General features: G+C 42.9%; 1 protein-coding gene across 10 annotated transcripts in view; it reads right to left on the reverse strand.

Annotated features, from left to right (window-relative positions):
• The window catches only part of LOC137439963 (dystrophin), a 1,283,433-nt gene that overhangs the window by 243,197 nt on the left and 1,018,408 nt on the right, over window positions 1–21,828 (reverse strand). For all 10 annotated transcript variants that reach the window (XM_078768445.1, XM_078768443.1, XM_078768444.1 and 7 more), the window contains 4 exons: window positions 13,168–13,269; window positions 12,954–13,050; window positions 11,250–11,446; window positions 415–532 (listed from right to left, as the gene is read on the reverse strand). In XM_078768445.1, the coding sequence (XP_078624571.1) occupies window positions 415–532; window positions 11,250–11,446; window positions 12,954–13,050; window positions 13,168–13,269 (514 nt within the window). The remainder of the gene's footprint in view (window positions 1–414; window positions 533–11,249; window positions 11,447–12,953; window positions 13,051–13,167; window positions 13,270–21,828) is intronic.

Consider the following 21,828-nt stretch of genomic DNA (forward strand, 5'->3'; position numbering starts at 1 on the left):
ATATATTTTTAAAATCGCGGCATGGTCAGTCATACACCGCCTGAAATAACAGACGGGAAAATGCCGAGATATATTAAAAATTCGTCGCCACACACGGGAAATTGCCGAGATATATTTTCACTTTGCACAAAAATAACATCAAGTAATCGAATCAATAGGAATGTCCTGTGCCTATAACATCGACGTTATAGGCACAGCTGCATCTAGGCATTGTGTAACATCGACGCGGCTTTTGTTTTAATTAAAACTTTTTGTACTTGTTAAATTAAGCTTCAGTTATTATCAGAATATATACACCAAAGAAAATCTACCACTTATCGGTCAGATTGGCAGTAATGGAATATAGCTTGTCGGCAATTTCTTCATGAGCACGTTTTCGTTGAAGCTATTGGGTGTGAGCTGCAGGGAAGATACCTGTGCTGGTGAGGGCTGCACGGGTTTCTGGGTCACTGGTCTTGTTCTTGAGGTTCTGTAAAGTGGTGATGAGTTCCTCCAGCAAAGGCCTTTTATGGTCCAACTCACCCAGGATTCGCTGCACGGTCAAATGCAAGTGAGGTCACATAAATTACCTGATGCCATTGGTGACATAAGTAAGTGCACCTTCAACTGCACTGCATGCCCAGGCAGTCACATGCATGTAAGAAATGGAAATACATTTTCATAAAATGTGAACAACGAGAATCTGGTGACAATTTTTTCACTTTACATCCTTATCTGAAAAATGACTTTCCATTACATCGTTATCAGCACCATTAAGCAGCAAATGCAGCTTTGTTGAACTTCCCAGCAATTTCTGTCGAGCATTGCCTCTGTGGGTCTGTGATTGGCTGTATGTGATACTTAGCCAATAAAAGGACCAACAAAGATGCAAGACAGTGCATCCTCAACATAAATTAATGAGAAATCCACAATTTAAGCGGACTTGAGACGGAGCAAAATTCTGGAATGATCGGTTGTACAAATCAGCATTTTGAAATCTAAGTTATGTTTCTTTTTAAAGCTTGCATAGTGCATACACAAAGTTTTCTCATAAATTATACATACTTATGTAATATCTAGAGATACACCGCCTTCAGAAAGTATTCACACCGCTTGACTTTTTTTTCACATTTTGTTGTTACAGCCTGAATTTAAAATGGATTAAATTAACATTTTTTTCTCTCACTGATCTACACATAATACACCATAATGTAAAAGTAGAATTTTTTATAGAATGAAATAAAATAAATTAAATTTTATAGAATTTTTACAAAATAATTAAAAATAAAAAGCAGAAATGTCTCGAGTCGATAAGTATTCAACCCCCTTTGCTATGACATTTCAAATTGAGCTCAGGTGCATCCAATTTCCTTTGATCATCCTCGAGATGTATCTACACCTTGATTGTAATCCACCTGTGGCAAATTCAATTGATTGAACATGAGTTAGAAAGAAACACACCTTTCAATATGAGGTGCCACAGTTGACAGAGCATGTCAGAGCAGAAACACTACCATGAAGTCCAAGGAACTGTCTGTAGATAGAATTGTGAGGACACATAGATCTGGGGAAGGGAATAAAACAATTTCTAGAGTGTTGAAAGTTCCCAACATCACAGTGAGCTCCATCACATGGAAATGGAAAGAATGTGAAGCTACTCAGACTCTTCCTCGAGCTGGCCATCCGACCAAACTGAGCAACCGGGAACAAAGTACCAAGGTCAGGGAGGTGACGAAGAACCCAATGACCACTCTGACAGAACTACAGAGTTCATTGGCTGAGATGGCAGAATGTGCCAGAAGGACAACAGTTTCTGCAGCACTTCACAAATCTAGGCTTTATGGGAGAGTGGCCAAACAGAAGACACTCCTGAGAAAACGGCACATGACAGCACACCTGGAGTTTGCAAAAAGACACGTGAATGATTCTGAGAGCATGAGGCAAAATATTCTGTGGTCTCAAGAGACAAAAATTGGATACTTTAGCATGAATGTAAAGATCTACGTCTCACAGAAACCAAGCACAGCTCATCACCCATCTAACACAATCCCTACCGTGAAGCATGGTGGTGGCAGCATCATGCTATGGGGATGCTTTTCAGTGGCAGGGACTGGAAGATTTGTAAGGAGAGAGGGAACAATGAATGTAGCCAAATACAAGGAAATCCTTTAAGATAATCTGCTTCAGAGTGCAAAAGACCTTAGACTGCATTGAAGATTTACGTTCCAGCAGGACAATGACCCCAATCATACAGCCAAAGCAAAACTGGAATGGCTTCAGGACAAGAACTTGAAGGTCCTTGAGTGGCCCGGCCAAAGCCCAGACTTGAATCCCATTGATAATCTGTGGAAAGACTTGAAGATTGCTGTTCACCGACGCTCCCCATCCAGCTTGACAGAGCTTGAGCAAACCTGCAAGGAAGAATGGGAGAAACTCCCCAAATCCAGATGTGCAAAGCTGATATAGACATACCCAAGAAGACTCGAAACTGTAATCGCTGCCAAAGGCACTTCTACGAACTATTAACTCGGAGAGTTGAATACTTATGTTAATTAGATATTTCTGCATTTCATTTTTAATCATTTTGTAAAAGTGTCTACAAAAATGTCCATTGACATTTTGGGGTATTATGTGTAGATTAGTGACAAAAAATCTCAGTTGAATCCATTTTAAATGCAAGCTTTACCACAACAAAACGTGAAAAAAGTCAAGGGGTGTGAATACTTTCTGAAGACAATGTGGATAAAATGTGACATGTGTTAGACCATTGCAAGTATCTCATTTTTATAATATTTTGAGTACCAAAAGGGTATCCATCCAGGAAGGGTTTTGTGTATTAATACAGACACTGAGCACAAACCCATGACGGATTTGCACAAACATCTTGAAATGACACGAAGTTTTGGAACCCTTGTGCGGCAATGGCGCTTGAACCGGATACTTATCCAGGTGCAGTTCGTCCATAGGATGAACACAAAGCAACACACAATGTTTCTTTGAATCAGAAGTGAATCAAATCGTTGCAATGAGTTAATGCCAAGCTTTCATCAATCAATACATCCTCAATCTCATAGCAATAAGGTGGGGGCAACGTACTGGTGGGGCCTTCAGTGAGGTGAGGAGAAAAGCAATTAGTGTTCTTTATGGACAGTCGAAGCCGAGCACCTGCAACGCCATCAATATGTGCAATAACCGTATTATGTGACTCAATTTGGTTCAGGATATATTAATTAAGAAATGAGTGGAAAGCTTAGGCATAAATCACTGCAGGGCTCCCTTTCTCTTCGTTTTCTTCACGCCTGTTTTGGCAGTCATTGGAAAATTGGCCAGCAAAGCAGGAAGCAATCAGACTGAAGAGCACACAGAACTTGGATAACTGAGGACAGCTGGGAATATGCAAGCCGATTACTTCATATCCATGAGCATTAACATAAGTGAAATAATTTATTAAATTATCTGATTGCCATTGGTACAAAAGTCGATTCGGTAGTGAAATCAAACATTATTCAAATTTATTGCTTTTACACACATCAATGCCTTTTTTTAACATTACAACTTTGAAGTAAAATCATGATTATATCAAAGGTTTATAATAACGCTTGGGAAATACATTACGACAAAGGTCAGATCATAGAGCCATTTTGAAATATGTAAAGTAAGGAAGGATATATACATTTTCTTTGAAGTGTGTGCGATGCATTTGTAAGAATGGTGTAATTTAACATTTACATGTAAGAATGGTGTAATTTAACATTTACATGTAACAATGGTGTAATTTAACATTTACATGTAAGAATGGTGTAATTTAACATTTACAGGCAAGAATGGTGTAATTTAACATTTACATGTAACAATGGTGTAATTTAACATTTACATGTGACAATGGTGTAATTTAACATTTACATGTAACAATGGTGTAATTTAAAATTTACATGTACGAATGATGTAATTTATCATTTACATGTAACAATGGTGTAATTTAACATTTACATGTAACAATGGTGTAATTTAACATTTACATGTAACAATGCTGTAATTTAACATTTACATGTAACAATGGTGTAATTTAACATTTACATGTAACAATGGTGTAATTTAACATTTACATGTAACAATGGTGTAATTTAACATTTACATGTAACAATGTATAGGAGAGAAGAGACACAATGCAGATCTTACCCATATAAATGATCCTTTACATGTGATAAACAAAACATTGTGGCATTCAGACTCACATTGAGGAAAAGGTTAGACAAGGTAGTGTGATGGGGAAAGTTATTGGCTCACCCGGCGCAGACTCGCGAGCTTACGCTGGCCCCAATTGCAGGGTGGGTATGGAAAGGGGTATGGGATTTGAAACGAGCGCCCCGCTATTTATGAATCCCAGAGCGAATGAGCGCCCCGCCATTTATGAATCCCAGAACGAACGAGCACCCCGCCATTTATGAATCCCAGAACGAACGAGCGCCCCGCTGTTTATGAATCCCAGAATGAACGAGCGCCCCGCTGTTTATGAATCCCAGAATGAACGGGCGCCCCGCCATTTATGAATCCCAGAACGAACGAGCGCCCCGCCGTTTATAAATCCCAGAACGAACGAGTGCCCGCTGCATATGAATCCCAGAACAAACGAGCGCCCCCCATTTATGAATCCCATAACAAACGAGCGCCCCACCGTTTATGAATCCCAGAACGAACGAGCGCCCCGACGTTTATGAATCCCAGAATGAACGAGCGACCCGCTGTTTATGAATCCCAGAACGAACGAGTGCCCTGCCATTTATGAATCCCAGAACGAACGAGCGCCCCGCCGTTTATAATTCCCAGAACGAACGAGCACCCCGCTGTTTATGAATCCCAGAATGAATGAGTGCCCCACCGTTTATGAATTTGAGAATGAACGAGCACCCGCTGTTTATGAATCCCAGAATGAATGAGCGCCCCCCATTTATGAATCCCATAACAAACGAGCGCCCTGCCATTTATGAATCCCATAATGAACGAGCGCCCCGCCGTTTATGAATCCCAGAACGAATGAAAGAGCACCCGCCATTTATGAATCCCAGAACGAACGAGCGCCCGCCATTTATGAATCCCAGAATGAACGAGCACCCCGCCATTTATGAATCCCAGAATGAACGAGCTCCCCGCCATTTATGAATCCCAGAACAAACGAGCGGCCCGCCATTTATAAATCCCAGAACAAACGAGCGCCCCGCCATTTATGATTCCCAGGAGGGGTTGAGCTTGATGGCATTTGCGGGCATGGTTGCTGGGCGCGAGGATCACGCTCCGCCTCTTCTGTGTTAGGGGTGGCATTCCCATTGGTCTGAACTTGCCTCAGCATGACGTCACACTTCTGTCCAAAACTGCAGTTCATGGTCGTTGCAAACATCGTGGTCGTTGCTGGCAGGACGGCACAACAGGATGGTCAGCCCAGGTTGTAGTTTTGCGTGGTAGAGCAAAACAAGGCTTGGTCGATGGCGGAGCTGGGCTGGAGCTGTGAGCGCATCACTATTACTGTTCTGGGCAGGCGAGATGGTGGTTGCTGACAGCGAGCCGTAAGAAGGTGGTTGAAGCGGTGGCGATTGTGGTTGCGTTTGTTCTCGTGGTGACGAGGCGCCGCCGTGCAATGAGAGGTTTGAACGGCGAGCGGGTGTTGAAAGGCGAGCTTCAATAATATGTTTGTGAAGCAGAACTAAAGTCCAGTGGGTTGTTGAAGCAGGCAGTGATGTTATCGCTGGCAGTGACAAAACTGAAGCTAATCCCTGCGCTGGATGGTGGATAGCACCATTTCGGAGCAGTGATTGTTTGGTTTTGGCGGGCACCGATATGAATGGTGGTGGGGTTGAGTGTGTGAAAGTTAAGCGTATGATCGGGGAAACCTGCATATTCCCTTTTTTACACACGACACAAAAGGAAGGCACTTGTCTGGAACCTACAGTTGTGGCCAAAACTATTGGCACCCTTGCACTTTTTTCAAATAATGCACCATTTCTTCCAGAAAATTGTTGAAATTAAAAAAACTTATGGTATCCACATATGTATTTCTTTGGTTTGCAGCGGAACAAAACGAAAAAAAAAGCTGAAAATTTAATAAATCTTAGCTTATTCCACACAGAAATCCTAAAATGGCCCGGACAATATTATTGGCACCTTTTAGAAGTTGTTAGAAATAATCAGATTTCAAGCAGGTGATTCTCCTTTGCTTTGGAATTGAACTCACCTGCGGTGAAATGCAAGTACCTGCAATATAAAAATCACTCATTCAACCAGTTTTAATAGAGAAAAGGAGTGATTCTGCTGTTTTGTGTCATTGCGGTACATACACTGTGTGTACCGCAATGAGCATGGAGAAAAGAAAGAAAACCAGAGAATTATCTGAGCTGGTCAGACACAAGATGGAAGCCAAGCATGGACAATCACAAGGCGACAAGTCCATCTCCAGAGACCTCGATGTTCCTGTGTCCACCGTACGCAATGTTATCAGGAAATTAAAGTCTCATTGCACTGTAACCAACCTCCCTGGGTGTGGCCGCAAGTGAAAACTTGATCAAAGATTGCAGCAAATGATTGTTTGAATGGGGGAGAAAGCACCTTGATCAACTGCCAAACAGATTCAAGGTGATCTTCAGACACAAGGTACAACAGTTTCAAGTCACACCATCCGTCGCCAACTCAATGAAATAGGGTTCTATGGTAGGAGACCAAGGAGGATCCCACTGCTGAGAGACATAAGAAAGCCTGACTGGAGTTTTCCAAAACACACCTGAACAAGCCAAAATCCTTCTGGGAGATTGTCCTGTGGACAGATGAGACCAAAGTAGAGCTTTTTGGTAAAGCACATCATCTCTATGTTTACAGAAAACAAAATGAAGCCTTCAAAGAAAACAACACCTTCCCTAGAGTCAAACATGGCGGAGGTTCAGTGATATTTTGGGGTTGCTGTGCTGCCTCTGGCACTGGGTACCTTGAATGTGTGCATGGCATCTTGAAATCAAGAGATTACCAAGGCATTTTGGAGCTCAATGTTCAACCCAGTGTCAGAAAGCTCGGTCTCCGTCGAAGGTCATGGGTCTTGCAGCAGGACAATGACCCCAAACACACTTCAAAAAGCACCAGGAATGATTCAAGACAAAACGCTGGACTGTTCTGAAGTGGCCAGCAATGAGTCCAGATCGAAATCCCATTGAACACCTGTGGGGAGATCTGAAAACAGCAGTTGGGAGAACTGGAGCAGTTTGCAGAAGAATATTGGGCCAAACTGCCAGTAGAGATGTGTGGGAAGCTCATTCATGGCTATAGGAAGCACTTGACTGTAGTTATTTTGTCCAAAGGCCGTGCTACCAAATATGACGTCTCGGGTGTCAATAATTTTGTCAATGCCATTTCTTTTTATTTTCTGATTTAAAAGGATATATTAAGTTCTGAATCAAAAACAAAGGTTCTGTAATATTAACAGTGAAATAAAGAATTATGGAGAACAAATACTTTTGTCAATTTCAACTTATTTTTAGAGAAAATTGTGAGTTATTAAATAAATGTGCAAGGGTGCCAATATTTTTGGCCACGACTGCATATGTTGTGTGCCATTTGGCAGGGGTATGGGATCGCATAACCGTAACAATATTAAACTGCATCTGCCAAATTTTTGCCCAATCTAATAAAGTATCTCGACTTTCCTCAACCTGATCACCACCCTCTCCAGCCATCTACCTTACCTCCAAGATTTGTGTGATCAGCAAATTTAGAAAGCTGACTCTCAACCTGTCCAAATCATTTGGACAGGCTGACTCTCAACAGGCTGAAAGGCTGACAGGCTGAAAGCTGACTCTCAACCTGTCCACTGTCCAAATCATTGTTGTAAATTATCAACAATAATGGTCCCAGTACCGATCCCACAGGTACCCCACTACTTACATCCTCCCATCACGACATCCTCCCACTCACAGCCACTCTTTGCTACCTTTCACGAATCCAGTTTCCAATCCAGTTGGCTACCTGAACAGGCATTCTACAAGATCTCACCGAGGCTAACAACCTCCTATGTGGTACTTTATCAAATGCCTTCTTAAAATCAAGATCCCTGGCACTTCCTTCATCCACTCAATCAGAAACAACTTCATAGATGTCCAATAGATTTGTTAAACATGATCTCCCTTTGATAAATCCTTGCCAACTGCCTTAATTAGTTTGAAATCATTCAAATGAGGCATGCCTACCCATATCAATAAGGATGTAAAATAAAGTAAAAGGCATGAGAAATAACCTTTTACAACACATAATTGTTGTTGCCATGGCTGTTATAGTTTGTGTGCCCCTTCCGTGTACTTTTATATATTTTTATATTGTTTTGAGAAGTATAACTATATTTTGTATTCTCATGTCCTCGTTAAGGTTTACCACATGTCATAGAATAACGAATGTTACAGCTGGAACCCGACATTAAAGCTTGAGGTCCTGCTTCTCCTACCTCAATCCCAGAAACACAGGCTTTTAAAAGAGGCAAGTTTGTGTTTGAACGAAAAATAAACCGATTATTAGCTTTTCAACCAAATAAGTGGATTATTACCTTTCCAATGGTACAATTTGTATTATTCTACAACAGCAGAAACTCTTTAGAATACAGTGTTATGGACAGAGAAACTGGGCTCTTTTTATTGGGGGATGGTTCCCAATCCATTCCTTAATTAGCGTCTCCAACACCTTCGCAACAGATGAGGTTGAACTCACAGGTCTGTAGTTCCCCAATTCTTCTCTGGAACATTTATTAAACAACTGTGTTACATTTTCCATTCTCCAATCCTCAGGTACCCATCCCTGGTGTTGGCTTAGCGGTTAGGGTGCCGGCTTGGGATCCTAGGATCCTGGGTTCGAATCCCGGTCGATCGCTGAACTAACGCCAGGGGGGTTGACTCAGCCTGTCATCCTTCCGAGGTCGGCAAATTGACTACCAGCTTGCTGGGATGAATGATCACGGTGTGTACCCCGATTTAGAATAGGTACACCGTATCCCTGCGCATCGTAAGAGGGGACCAAGGGTTGGTGTCAGGAAGGGCATCCGGCCATAAAAACATTGTTCAAACAGGGAACCATGATTGTCATGGGGCCCGCAAGGCTAACCCCCGCTGCAGCGGGGAAAATGGCCTTAAAATGATCATTCATTCATTAAATCCTCAGGTACCTGACCTGACTCGAACGGGCTGTTAAAGATATCCGTTAGAATCTCGCTGATCCTCTCTGCCACCTCCCTCAATACTCTAGGATGCATATTATCTGGCCCTGGAGCGTTACCATCCCTTAACATTTCTTCTTACTTTTTTTTTTTTTTTTGTATGCAAGATTGAGGATCGTGAAAGAGCAAACATTAATCGCACAGAAAGTCAAACCGACACATAAAACATATAATAAGGGGAGCGGTAGACAAGATGGGGAGAGAAGGGGAAGCACAAACACAACATTTGAGAGCAGGGACATCAGGAGATCTGTGGGAGGAAGAGGGCTTGGGTGGAGGAGGCGTGGGAGAAGTATAAAACACAAGGACACTGCAAGCACTTCCAGGAAAGAAGTTGGAATTTCAAAAAACGCGGATCTGGGGTGAATTAGCGGGGGGTAGAAAAGATCAAGGTTTTGGATGGGGGAAGATAAGAGATGGTGGTGAACAGCTGTTTAAAAGACCTGGAGGGAGGAGTGGGATTGAAGGGAGTGGGGGAGTTTGTTCCAGAGGTGGGAGAAAAGAGGAATGAAAGAGTGAAGGTGAGCAGAGAGCCTAGATTTTGGCAGTTTAACCATAAGAGGGTTGCAGGCAGATCTTGTGCGACCTGTAGGAACACTTGGGGGACAGAGCACAGAGAGAGCTGGGGGAGCAAGGCCGGAGAGGAGTTGGTAGAAGACAGAAAGACCACCTACCTACCTGCCTGCGGTGAGTGAGGGAAAGGCCCTCGGAGTTAGCTTCATCGCGGGAGATTCCAATGATTCTGAAAGCTTTGGTTTCAACAGCATGAAGCCGAGCTAGGTGTGAGGCAGGAGCACCGGCCCAGAGGGGGGAACAGTATTCCATTGAGCTGCGGATGAAAGCCTTGTATGTGGTGAGAAGCTCAGGTGTGCCAAGAAAGGACTTCGCACGACGGAGGATGCCCAGTCAGCGACTGGCTTTGGAGGCCAGCTTGGAAATGTGGTTTTCCCAGGAAGGATCCTGGCAGATAGTTAGACCCAAAAGCTTGAGCGACAGAACTTCTTGGAGAGGATTGTTGAGAAAGTAGATGGGAGGGTTGTCCAGTGGGTCTTTTCGGAGAGACATAGTAAGAGTGTGAGATTTGTCAGGATTGAAAGACATGTTCCACTTGTTTGACCAGTCTGTGATTTTGTCCAGGTCTTCAGAGAGTAAGGAGGCTGCAGACTGCCAATCTGAGGGAAGAGGAATGGAGCGGCAGAGAGTGGAGTCATCAGCAAAGAGATAGAGAGGATTTTCCATAGAGTCGGAGAGATCATTGATAAAGACCAGAAAAAGCACAGGGCCCAGAACACTACCTCGGGGAACTCCAGCCTGAACAGGAAGGAGATCTTGATCTTTGAGAGAAATCCATGAGAGAAATCCATTCAGGACCACACGTTGACTACGACCAGAGAGGAAGTCCGCAAGCCATGTGTGGAGATTTCCATGGATACCATAGCAGGAGAGTTGGGTGAGCAGAGCTGGGTGCCAGACCGTATCGAAGGCACGTGATATGTCAAGGGAGACAGCTCTGATTTCCTGTTTGGCATTGACGACCTCCATCCATTGTTGAGACAGCAGAAGCAGCATGTCCAGAGTAGAATAACCTGGTCTGAATCCAAAATGATGATCAGAGATCAAGCCATTGGAGAAGAGGAAGGATTTGATATCCAAAGCAATGATGGATTCCATGACTTTGCTGATAATTGGGAGCAGGCTGATTGGTCTGTAGTTGCAAGGATCTGTTTTAGCACCTTTTTTGTGTAAAGCGGTAATGTTTGCTGATTTCCAAGATGCTGGCAGATGACCTTGAGCCAAAGAGAGGGTGAAAAGAACAGAGAGAGGGTGAGATAGAGCGGCAGAGCAGGATTTTAGTACCTGTGGGCTGATACCGTCTTCTTCACTTCTATGATTAGTAATGCTTCATGTCTGCAACATGAAGTACGTCCAAAGATAAAACCACAATGAGAAAGCATTTCCTTCTTTGTTTTCGAGTTTCCGGTGTCATAACTGATTAATAATCAACTTATAAACTTCAATTCCACAAACATCTCACCTTCTGAGTCTGGTTTGCATCAGAGATGTCATCGAGGTCACCAACAACAGCAACACGTGAACGAACCGCATGATCTTGAAGTGCCAGCCAATCAGTGAGCTCGGCAGCACGTGCCGGAAGTGATGGGCCCTCTGGTTTCATGGTAGTTGCTTCCTTGGTGACAGTCACCACAGTCACCGTCTGCACCACCGACTGGCCTGTGGGAACCAGGGTTTAAACAATTTTTTATCAACTGTTGCTGGATTCCAGCAGTTCTTGATAATAAAACACCGCTGGTATATACAATGCCAGGTTTACCACAGTGCATGTCCTGAACAGATAACATGACAAACACACAAAACCAAGGGAAAATTATTAACGGGAGTCATTGAAAAATACCATAAAATAATATTAACCCTTTTTAATGCAATTTGCCAGAGACATTGTAATCTAGCCCATCGTTATCTGCACAAACATATCAATGTCAGGAGAAGCGTGTGGAGGAACTCATTAACTTGTATTGCATGCTTTCGTGTGGTACACAGAGAGTAATAGAAAACTGATATCCAATTTAAATTTCTTGACATATTGCCAGAGATTACAAATAAATAGTTCCCTCCTCATGGGTGCTCCCAATGGTGCACTGAAGCAAACGTGGTCACGGAATCAGCCACATTGTATTAACTATGGGTTCTGGGTGTCGGAATGTGACGTGACGTGCAAAGGGATAACAACACACGATGCTCAATCGAACAAACACAGTTAGCATGGTAATGCCTTTGGAAGAGGATATGATATGCACATTGAAATTGCAATAAGAGCAATCAGAAATTGCAAACCCTCGCCAGGATGTGTTTTCAATGTTTTTTTTTTAAAGGTTTTTGTGTTAAAACAAATATGGCCAGCGAACAACGTGACCGATGACGTCATCATTATTTTTCTCCACCAATTTATTCCTAGATGATGCTCAAGAAATTTCATCTTGATCGGATGAAGTTTTGTACTTGTCGAATTATGACGTCATAATGGAGGCACCTATGGCATCATCATTAACATATGTTTTTCCACATGGAGAGTTATTTACAATGAGCCATGTCTCAATTTTTTCTATACAGCACTTTCGGAGATATAGAGGTGCAAATTTTTTCGGTTTTTCCACGATGGCGGCCGAACCACGTGACCGATAACATCATAATTATTTTTTTCTCCACCAATTTATCCCTAGATGACGCTCAATAAATTTCATCTTGATTGGGTGAAGTTTTGTACTTGTCGAATTATGACGTCATAATGGAGACACCTATGTCATCATCAGTAACATATTTTATTCCGCATGGTTCTTTACAATGAGCCATGTCTCAATTTTTTCCATGCAGTGCTTTCGGAGATATAGAGGTGCAAAGCTCTATGGTTTTTTTCCAAGATGGCGGCCATAGCACGTGATGTATGACGTTATAATTATAATTTAAAAATGATACAGGTGGAGTTGCACCTATAGTGAAAATTTCCTGTGAATCGGACCAACGGTTGCAGAGAAAATCATATTTATTCTGTGCGGACAAACAAACAAACAGACAGATGGACTCAAATGCAAGACCCTCTCCTCAGGCGAAGGTAATTTATGAAATGAAATTGTATACAGAGAAAAGCTTCTCAAAAATGTGAAAAACGTGAAGGTCCAATCACAATTTGTGTGAAAAAGAAATTGTGCACCTGACACCTCACCAGCTGGTAATGACGTCACCACCGGTGCAGCTTCCTTGAGTTCCCGTAGAATGTCATTCACCACCGTCCAATCAGATTTTAGCTGCACCAGTCGTTCCTAAATGGAGAGAAGATGGAGTATGAGCCCAAGTCCTCACAAGGAACTGCTAAATGTATCCTTACCAAACCACAAATACGACGTTGACTCAATTGGTCACGTAATCAACAAACTTACCTTCGCCTTAGGATTGAGGGTCTCCTTCTGGCTTAGTCTTTCGGCCCGACGAATAGCTGCTTCCACATCAGCCTGCTTTGTCCGCACAGTCTCCTCGGTGGCCTGGTCACAAGCAGATGCCTTTTGATTTTTTGGTCTCTTTGGTTTCAGCAAATTTGGTCTGCTAAAAGTCATTCTATCAATATCATCTCCAACATCACTGCAATGTGTTTAAATACACAGCAAGCTTGTAGTGTTCTGATTGGGTAGAAGCAGCAACAAATTTGGTACACAGCCAAGCACAATAAAAAAATACTAATCACAACTCTACCAATGTTGTACCAAAAAGGAAAGCAAACTTAGCCTCAGGCGAGGTTTTTTTTTTTTTTTTGTTATCCATGAACTTCCTCAAAACCCATAGAATCCAAGTCTAGCATGCTGCGGTCATTTTATATCCAATGTGCAACTCACTCCAGGCCGCAAAATGAGAACACTTCTGAAGAACACACAAAAAGGGCAATGTGACTGAGCAGGGTAGGACAGTCATGGATATAGCAGGCAATTACATGCAAACTGGTCACAAATTTGGCCTTGGTAGAGCATCATGGTGCAATATAACCTGGACCTTTTTGGAGACCTGGACAAAATCACTGACTGGGCAAACAAGTGGAACATGTCTTTCAATCCTGACAAATCTCACACTCTTACGATGTCTCTCCGAAAAGATCGACTGGACAACCCTCCCATCTACTTTCTCAACAATCCTCTCCAAGAAATTCTGTCGCTCAAGCTTTTGGGTCTCACTATTTGCCATGATCTTTCTTGGGAAAACCACATTTAAAATCTGGCCTCCAAAGCCAGTCGCCGACTGGGCATCCTCCATCGTGCGAAGTCCTTCCTTGGCACACCTGAGCTCCTCACCACATACAAGGCTTTCATCCTCAGCTCAATGGAATGCTGCTCTCCCCTCTGGGCTGGTGCTCCTGCCTCAAACCTAGCTCGTCTTCACGCTGTTGAAACCAAAGCTTTCAGAATCATTGGAATCTCCCGCGATGAAGCTAACTCCAAGGGCCTTTCACTCACTCTGTTGGTGGTCTTTGGTGGTGGTGGTCTTTCCGTCTTCTACCGACTCCTCTCCGGCCTTGCCCCCCCCCCCCCCCAGGTCTCTCTGGGCTCTGTCCCGCAAATATTCCTACAGGTCGCACAAGATCTGCCTGCAACCCTCTTATGGTTGAACTGCAAAAATCAAGACTCTCTGCTCACCTTGACTCCTTCATTCCTCTTTTCTCCCGCCTCTGGAACAAACTTCCCCACTCCCTTCAATCCCACTCCTCCCTCCAGGTCTTTAAAACAGCTGTTCACCACCATCTCTTATCTTCTCCCATCCAAAACCTTCATCTTTTCTATCCCCGCTAATTTCACCCCAAATCCACTTTTTTGAAATACCATCTTCTTTCCTGGAAGTCCTTGGTGTCTTTGTGTTTTATACTTCTCCCCCCCCCCCCCTTCCCACGCCTCCTCTCCCTCCCTCACATCTCCCGATGTCCCTGCTCTCAAATGTTGTGTTTGTGTGCTTCCCCTTCTCTCCCCATCTTGTCTACCACAGACAAAATAATTATATATTTTGTTTGTCTGTTTGATTTGTTTGTGTGATAAATGTTAGCTCTTTCACGAGTCTCGATTCTGTATCCAAAAAAAATAAAATAAAATAAAACCCGCATGGTGTGCATAGAATGCAACATTATTTACACCATCACACTGGTTCACCATGCAACAGGTGCTCCGTCCACCAATGACACGCACTCGTGCACAACTCGTGCCCGCTCACCCACACATCACGTGATCGACCTGCAAGCCCATTACGCATATACACAACCCAGGGAACCCAAGTATGGGTAAGCAACACTGGACTCCTTCGAAATTACGTGACCAGGAAAATGTTCGCACAACCACTCTTGTACGTACAACCAAATATCAACAGAGTGTGGCAGTTGTAATCCAAGAAATAGCACATCAATGATGACGGTCTGGTACTGCGGGACATGCCGTGTTTGACATGTGGCCAGACATGAGTTGCGATTTGGAAATAAAATTACCGACGTGTATCAGAGCTCAAATATGGGCTTCAGGATGTTTGTACATCATTAACATAAGGTCACCTGAGGTCAAGTTCGCTATTTCCTGTTTGGTTCAAAATCGATAGTAATACTCTAATATTTGTTAATAATCCCTTTTTTCTTGAACAAAGGATAATCCCAACCATGTTATGATCGTTTTAAGGCCATTTTCCCCGCTAGAGTGGGGGTTGGCCTTGCGGGCCCCATGACAATCATGGTTCCCTGTTTGAGGCAATGTTTTTATGGCCGGATGCCCTTCCTGACGCCAACCCTTAGTCGCCTCTTACGATGCGCAGGGATACGGTGTACCTATTCTAAACCGGGGTACACACCGGGATCATTCATCCCAGCAAGCTGGTACTCAATTTGCCGACCTCGGAATGATGACAGGCTGAGTCAACCCCCCCCCCCCCCCCCCCGGTGTTAATTCGGCGATCGATCGGGATTTGAACTCAGGATCCGAGGATCCCAAGCCGGCACCCTAACCGCTAAGCCTACACCCGGCCACCAGCCATCTTATAATAACGTGATATATACACACGTGAGGTGTGTGTGTTTGTGTGTGTTTATGTATACAGTGCCCTCCATGAGTATTGGAACAGTGAAGTCAAATTTGTGATATTATTGCAATATACTGAATACATTTAGATTTGAGATAAAAAAAATATCTCAAATACGAGGCAAGAGAGGGCCAGCTTTTTCTTGGTATAAAATAAAATAAAATTGTATAGAAATAACACTTTTTATGTTCAGTCTCCCCATTTTAGGCAAGCACATATATTGGAACAGATCAAGTTAAAGTAAATTAAAGTTTTATAATAGTTTGTATTTGGTTGCATATCCCTTGTATGTAATAAATGTATCAGCATGTGACCCACTGACATCACCAAACTCTTGGTATCCTCCTTTGAGATGCTTTGCCAAGGTACTGCAGCCATTGTCAGTTGTTTGTTTTGGGGGTTTCTGACCTTCGTCTCCTCTTCAGCAAGTAAAATGCTCCACTGGATTTAAATCAGGAGATTGACTTGGTCTCATCTGTCCATAAAACGTTATTCCAGAACTCTACTGATTCACCTCTGTACTTTGTGGTAAATTCTAATCTGTCCTTTCTATTTGAGGTGCTAATGAGAGGTTTGCGTCTTGCGGTGTAGCCTATGTAATTCTGTCGAAGTCTTCTGTGAATGGTAGATTGGAATACTTTCACCCCTGCACTCTGGGGGTGTTGGTGTGAATGAATGAATGAATGAATGAATTGGTGTGCACTCTGAATTTCTTTTATCTCTCTCTCCCCAACCCAACCCAAAGAACACCATCCCAACTGTGAAGCATGGTGGTGGCAGCATCACGTTATGGGGATGTTTCTCATCAGCAGTGACTGGGGCACTTGTCAAGACAGAAGGGAAAATGGATGGAGCGACATACAGAAAAATCCTAGAGGAAAACCTGCTGCCCTCTGCAAGAAAGCTGAAATTGGGACGGAAGTTCACCTTTCAGCCTGACAACGACCCGAAGGACACAGCCAAAGCTACACTGGAGTGGCAAAGGAACAAAAAAATTAATGTCCTTGAGTGGCCAAGTCAGAGTCCCGACCTAAATCCAATCGAAAATCTGTGAAATGACTTGAGGATTGTTGTCCATCAACGTTCCCTGCACAACTTGACTGAGCTTGAACAGTTTTGTACAGAAGAATGGGCAAATATCGCCCAATCAAGGTGTGCAAAGTTGGTAGAGACCTATCCCAACAGATTCACAGCTGTGATTGCTGTCAAAGGTGCTTCCACCAAGTATTAACTCAGGGGCGGTTGGGGGGGGGGGGGGCGGGGGGCACACGTATCCAACCAAGAAATTCCAGTTTTATGTTTTTAATTAATCTTCTGAAATATGTAGAATTGGTTTTTCATTTGGAAGTTGTGCGTTATAATGTGTAAATAAGGGTGAAAAAGTCTGATTTAATGCAATTTAATTCCAGGCTACAAGGTAACAAAAGGTGAAAATTTTGAAAGGGGGTGTAGATTTTCGAAAGGCACTATATATGTGTGTGTGTATTTTTTTTTTTTTTCCCCCCATGTTGGCTTGAGCCGAATAGATGAGTCTTGCCTAGTTAAATACCAGCTTCGAATTGGTCAGGCCGACTGATGTAACTTGCCGATCGGAGGATGAAAAGGTGACTGGAGTCACGTGGACTAATATCACTGTGGGCAATACAATAAATTATTCACCCAACTCTTCATCACCCACATTCTTTTCTGCTCCCTTGCATGCTTTCAAAATCCCTCTTCCATTCCTCACTGCCCTCTCTTAACCTTTCCTCCAATATTCTTGCTTGCTGTGTAATCTTGCTCACTTAATGCGACACAACAAAAGGCCAAATTGTGAATTTCAGAACATTAGCATGGCAGAAAAGTTTACAGTGCTGTATGTATATATTTATTTTCCTTTTAGTATAACTTACTAATAGTGCATTCTATCTGTTAAATATTCCAGCTCCAAAACGGTCAGATTATTTAACTCCCCTGTTGCCATTATTGCCCGGAAGAAAAGTCTGCCTGTGCATGGTCTGCAATTTCAGAGCAGCTGTCGTTTGAAGTTCAGGGAGTGGTCCAAATGAGTTTTTCAGACTGAAGGTCCACTTGTCTGCAGACTTCCACTTGCTGGAAACACCACGTAAAATGGAAAATTCCGTTCCTCAGGTATAAGGCAATGTATATTTAATGTTGTCCCCGATGTATTATTTACGCTTTGAAATGGCATTTCCCCACATTATTGGGAAATGGTGTCACAAACAGATCATATTTGAACCTAAAATGAAACAATTTTACAAACATTAACACATCATCACAAGAGCAACATGAGTGTGGGATAACATTGATGAGAAAGAAAAAGAAAAATGCATGATTAAACAGTATGCGATTTTTGGGAATACTCGGAACATGCTAATGTTTAAGTGCAATTGACAATTAAAGGATTCAACATCATGATTTAGAAAATCTGGATTGAAATGATGGATTTATTATTTTTATTATTATTTTTTTGTATACAAGGTCGAGGCTCATGTAAGAGCTAACATTGATCACAAAAAAGACAAACTGACACATAAAACATAAGATAAAGGGAGCGGGAGAACAAGATGGAGAGCACGGACATCGGGATATCTGTGGGAGGGAGAGGGCTTGGGGGGAGGAGGCATGGGAAAAGGGGGGGAGGGGGGGGTCAGAGGTAAAAAAAACAAAAAAAAAAAACACGTGGACACTGCGAGGACCTCCAGGAAAGAAGTCGGTATTTTAATAAAGTGGATCTGGGGTGAATTAACGGGGGTAGAAAAGATCAAGGTTTTGGATGGGGGAAGATAAGAGATGGGGGTGAACAGCTGTTTTAAAGACCTGGAGGGAGGAGTGGGATTGAAGAGAGTGAGGGAGTTTGTTCCAGAGGTGGGAGAAAGGAGGAATGAAAGAGTGAAGGTGAATAGAGAGTCTTGATTTTTTTTGCTTTTATTTTACATTATAGAATAATTTTACATGGTTGTTGCTTCTCAAACATGAGGCATAGTTGTAACTTATGGTTGTAACTTACTTATGTTGTAACATAGCTCGACACTTTATTCTCTATTCCCCGACCCTATACACTAAAAACCATGACATGTCCACAAACGTTTCCACAGTCCTTCCATTAATTAGCGTCATCACCTCAAATGTCTTCATCATCTCCTCAAGTGTGACCACCATCTCCTCAAGTGTGACCACCATCACCTCAAATGTCTTCATCATCTCCTCAAGTGTGACCACCATCTCCTCAAGTGTGACCACCATCACCTCAAGTGTGACCATCATCTCCTCAAGTGTGACCACCATCTCCTCAAGTGTGACCACCATCTCCTCAAGTGTGACCACCATCACCTCAAATGTCTTCATCATCTCCTCAAGTGTGACCACCATCTCCTCAAGTGTGACCACCATCACCTCAAATGTCTTCATCATCTCCTCAAGTGTGACCATCTCCACAAAAGTTTTTGAAGTTCTCCCAAACATTTCGCCATATTTCTGCAAAACCACCAGTGATGTCTTCCCAATCTGTTACCACTGTCTTCCAAATAACTGCCCTCATTTTTCAAGCAGGTTGCAGCTGTGCCTCTAACCCTAAGAACCTGCATTTAATCAGCATCAGTACAAACAATGTGCCATGCTGCACAAGGTGTCGAGCCAAAAAGAAAAAATGGACAAGAGAGCTGAGTCGATTGTGCCGACAGCAAAAGCTCACGTGAAATCCGAGGGGGGAGTATATTATATACATATATATATATTTAAATGGGTGGCCATTTCCACCCGTGCCATGTCTACATATGGAGTACTGTACTGTACTCCATGATCTTGCACCCTCTGCCCTCTCCATGCTCTGTCCCCTCCAAGTATCTGGTAGACGCACCACCTGCAACGCCCTCCGAGTGAAACTGCTTAAATCCTGAACCATTGATCACTTCCAGTCACATTTATTCCTCATTTTTCCAGCCTATGGTTGAGCCTCTTTCCTGCCTGCGTCCAGTTTTTATCTTATGCTTTGATGCATTCAGTGAGATCGCTCTTCCATGAGCTTCGACTATATCTATATATCTATACAGTCACGTGAAAAAGTAAGTACACCCCATGTAAAGTTTTGACTTTTTCAACATATTTCAACATTCAGCTATTTGATCTTCATTTCAACAATATTGACAGATAAAGGTGGTATAATATAACAAATATCATGAAACATTTACATTTTGTAGTCCATTGTATAATTTAAATAAACATAAATGCAAATTTCGCATGTGGAAAAAGTAAGTACACCCCCACATTTATCACAACTTCAAATACCTAAAATTAGAATCAGGTGCACCAGCTCAGGTGCAAATGATCAGAACATCGTTGGAGAGGATCTTGGAGGAACCCGTCTTATTTAAACCTCAGACATTTAGTTTGGTTTGCTCTTTGTTGTTGAAGTGTGCGGCGTCACCATGCCTAGATCAATTGCAAATGAGCTCTCTGAGGCCTTCAGAAAGAAGGTTATTGATGCCTACGAGTTTGGGAAGGGATTTAAAAAGATCTCCAAACAATTTGAAATCAATCATTCGACTGTCCAGAAGATCATCCACAAGTGGAGAAGATTCCAAACAACTGCCAACTTGTTCAGGCCAGGCCGCCCCAGCAAGTTCAGCCCGAGAGCAGACCGCAAGATGCTGGAAGAAGTCTCTAAGAACCCCAGAATGTCATCACGGGACCTACAGGTAGCTCTTGCCACTGTTGATGTCAAAGTGCACGAGACTACCATTAGAAAGAGGGTGCACAAATTTGATCTACATGGGAGGTGTGCCAGGAGGAAACCTTTGCTGTCCAGAAAGAACATCAGGGCAAGACTAAAGTTTGCCAATGAACAATGAGGCAAAGACCAGCACTTCTGGAACAATGTGCTCTGGACTGATGAGTCAAAGGTAGAGCTATTTGGCCACAGTACCAGAAGACATGTTTGGGGAAAACCAAAGACATCATTTGACCACAAGAACCTGATACCAACTGTAAAGCATGGTGGTGGAAATATTATGGTTTGGGGCAGCTTTGCTGCATCAGGGCCTGGGCAGCTCCCATCATAGAATCCACGATGAATTCTTCATTGGACCAGAGGGTGCTTGAGGATAGTGAGGCCATCTGTCGGAAAGATGAAGCTCAGCCGAAGGTGGACCTTGCAACATGACAATGACCCTAAACATACTAGTAAATCCACCAAGGAATGGCTGAAAAGAAAGAAATGGAGGGTTCTGGAATGGCCAAGTCAAAGCCCGGATCTAAATCCATCGAGATGTTGTGGGGGGATTTGAAACGAGCTGTGCATGCAAGAAACCCCTCAAACATCGCACAGCTGAAATAATTCTGCATGGAGGAGTGGGCAAAAATTTCTCCCAGTCGATGTCAGAGACTGGTGGACAAATAATAAGAAACGCCTACTTGAGGTTGTTTATGCCAAAGGGGACAATACCACCTATTGGAGCCAAGGGTGTACTTACTTTTTCCACAGAAGGAAATGGAATCTCTGTTAATTTTTTGTTGAATAAATTATTGCAAAGTCAATTTTGCATTGTTTTTTGTTCAATTAGATCACCTTTATCTATTAAAAAAAAAAAAAAACACCTTTAGAGGCCATTTTCCCCCGCAAAGCGGGGGTTGGCCTTTTTAGGGGACCGTGGTTGTTGTTGTTTTTCGGTCCCCTTTTTGAAGCAATGTTTTACGGCCGGATGCCCTTCCTGCCACCAACCCTTTTTGTCGCCTTTTACGACAAACAGGGAATTACCAGTGAACTGGTACTCAATTAGCCGACCTTGGAAGGATGACAGGCTGAGTCAACCCCCCTGGCGTTAATTCAGCGATCGACCGGGATTCAAACCCAGGATCCTAGGATCCTAAGCCGGCACCCTAGCCGCTAGCCCAACACCAGGGTTCTGGATATCTATAGATACTTTATCTATAGATACTGTTTAAATGAAGATCAAATATTGATATGTCCACATATGTTAAAAAGATAAAAAACATTTCATGGGGTG

This window comes from Myxine glutinosa, chromosome 14 (assembly GCF_964187855.1).
Source record: "Myxine glutinosa chromosome 14, kmMyxGlut1.1, whole genome shotgun sequence".
NCBI lineage: Eukaryota > Metazoa > Chordata > Myxini > Myxiniformes > Myxinidae > Myxine > Myxine glutinosa.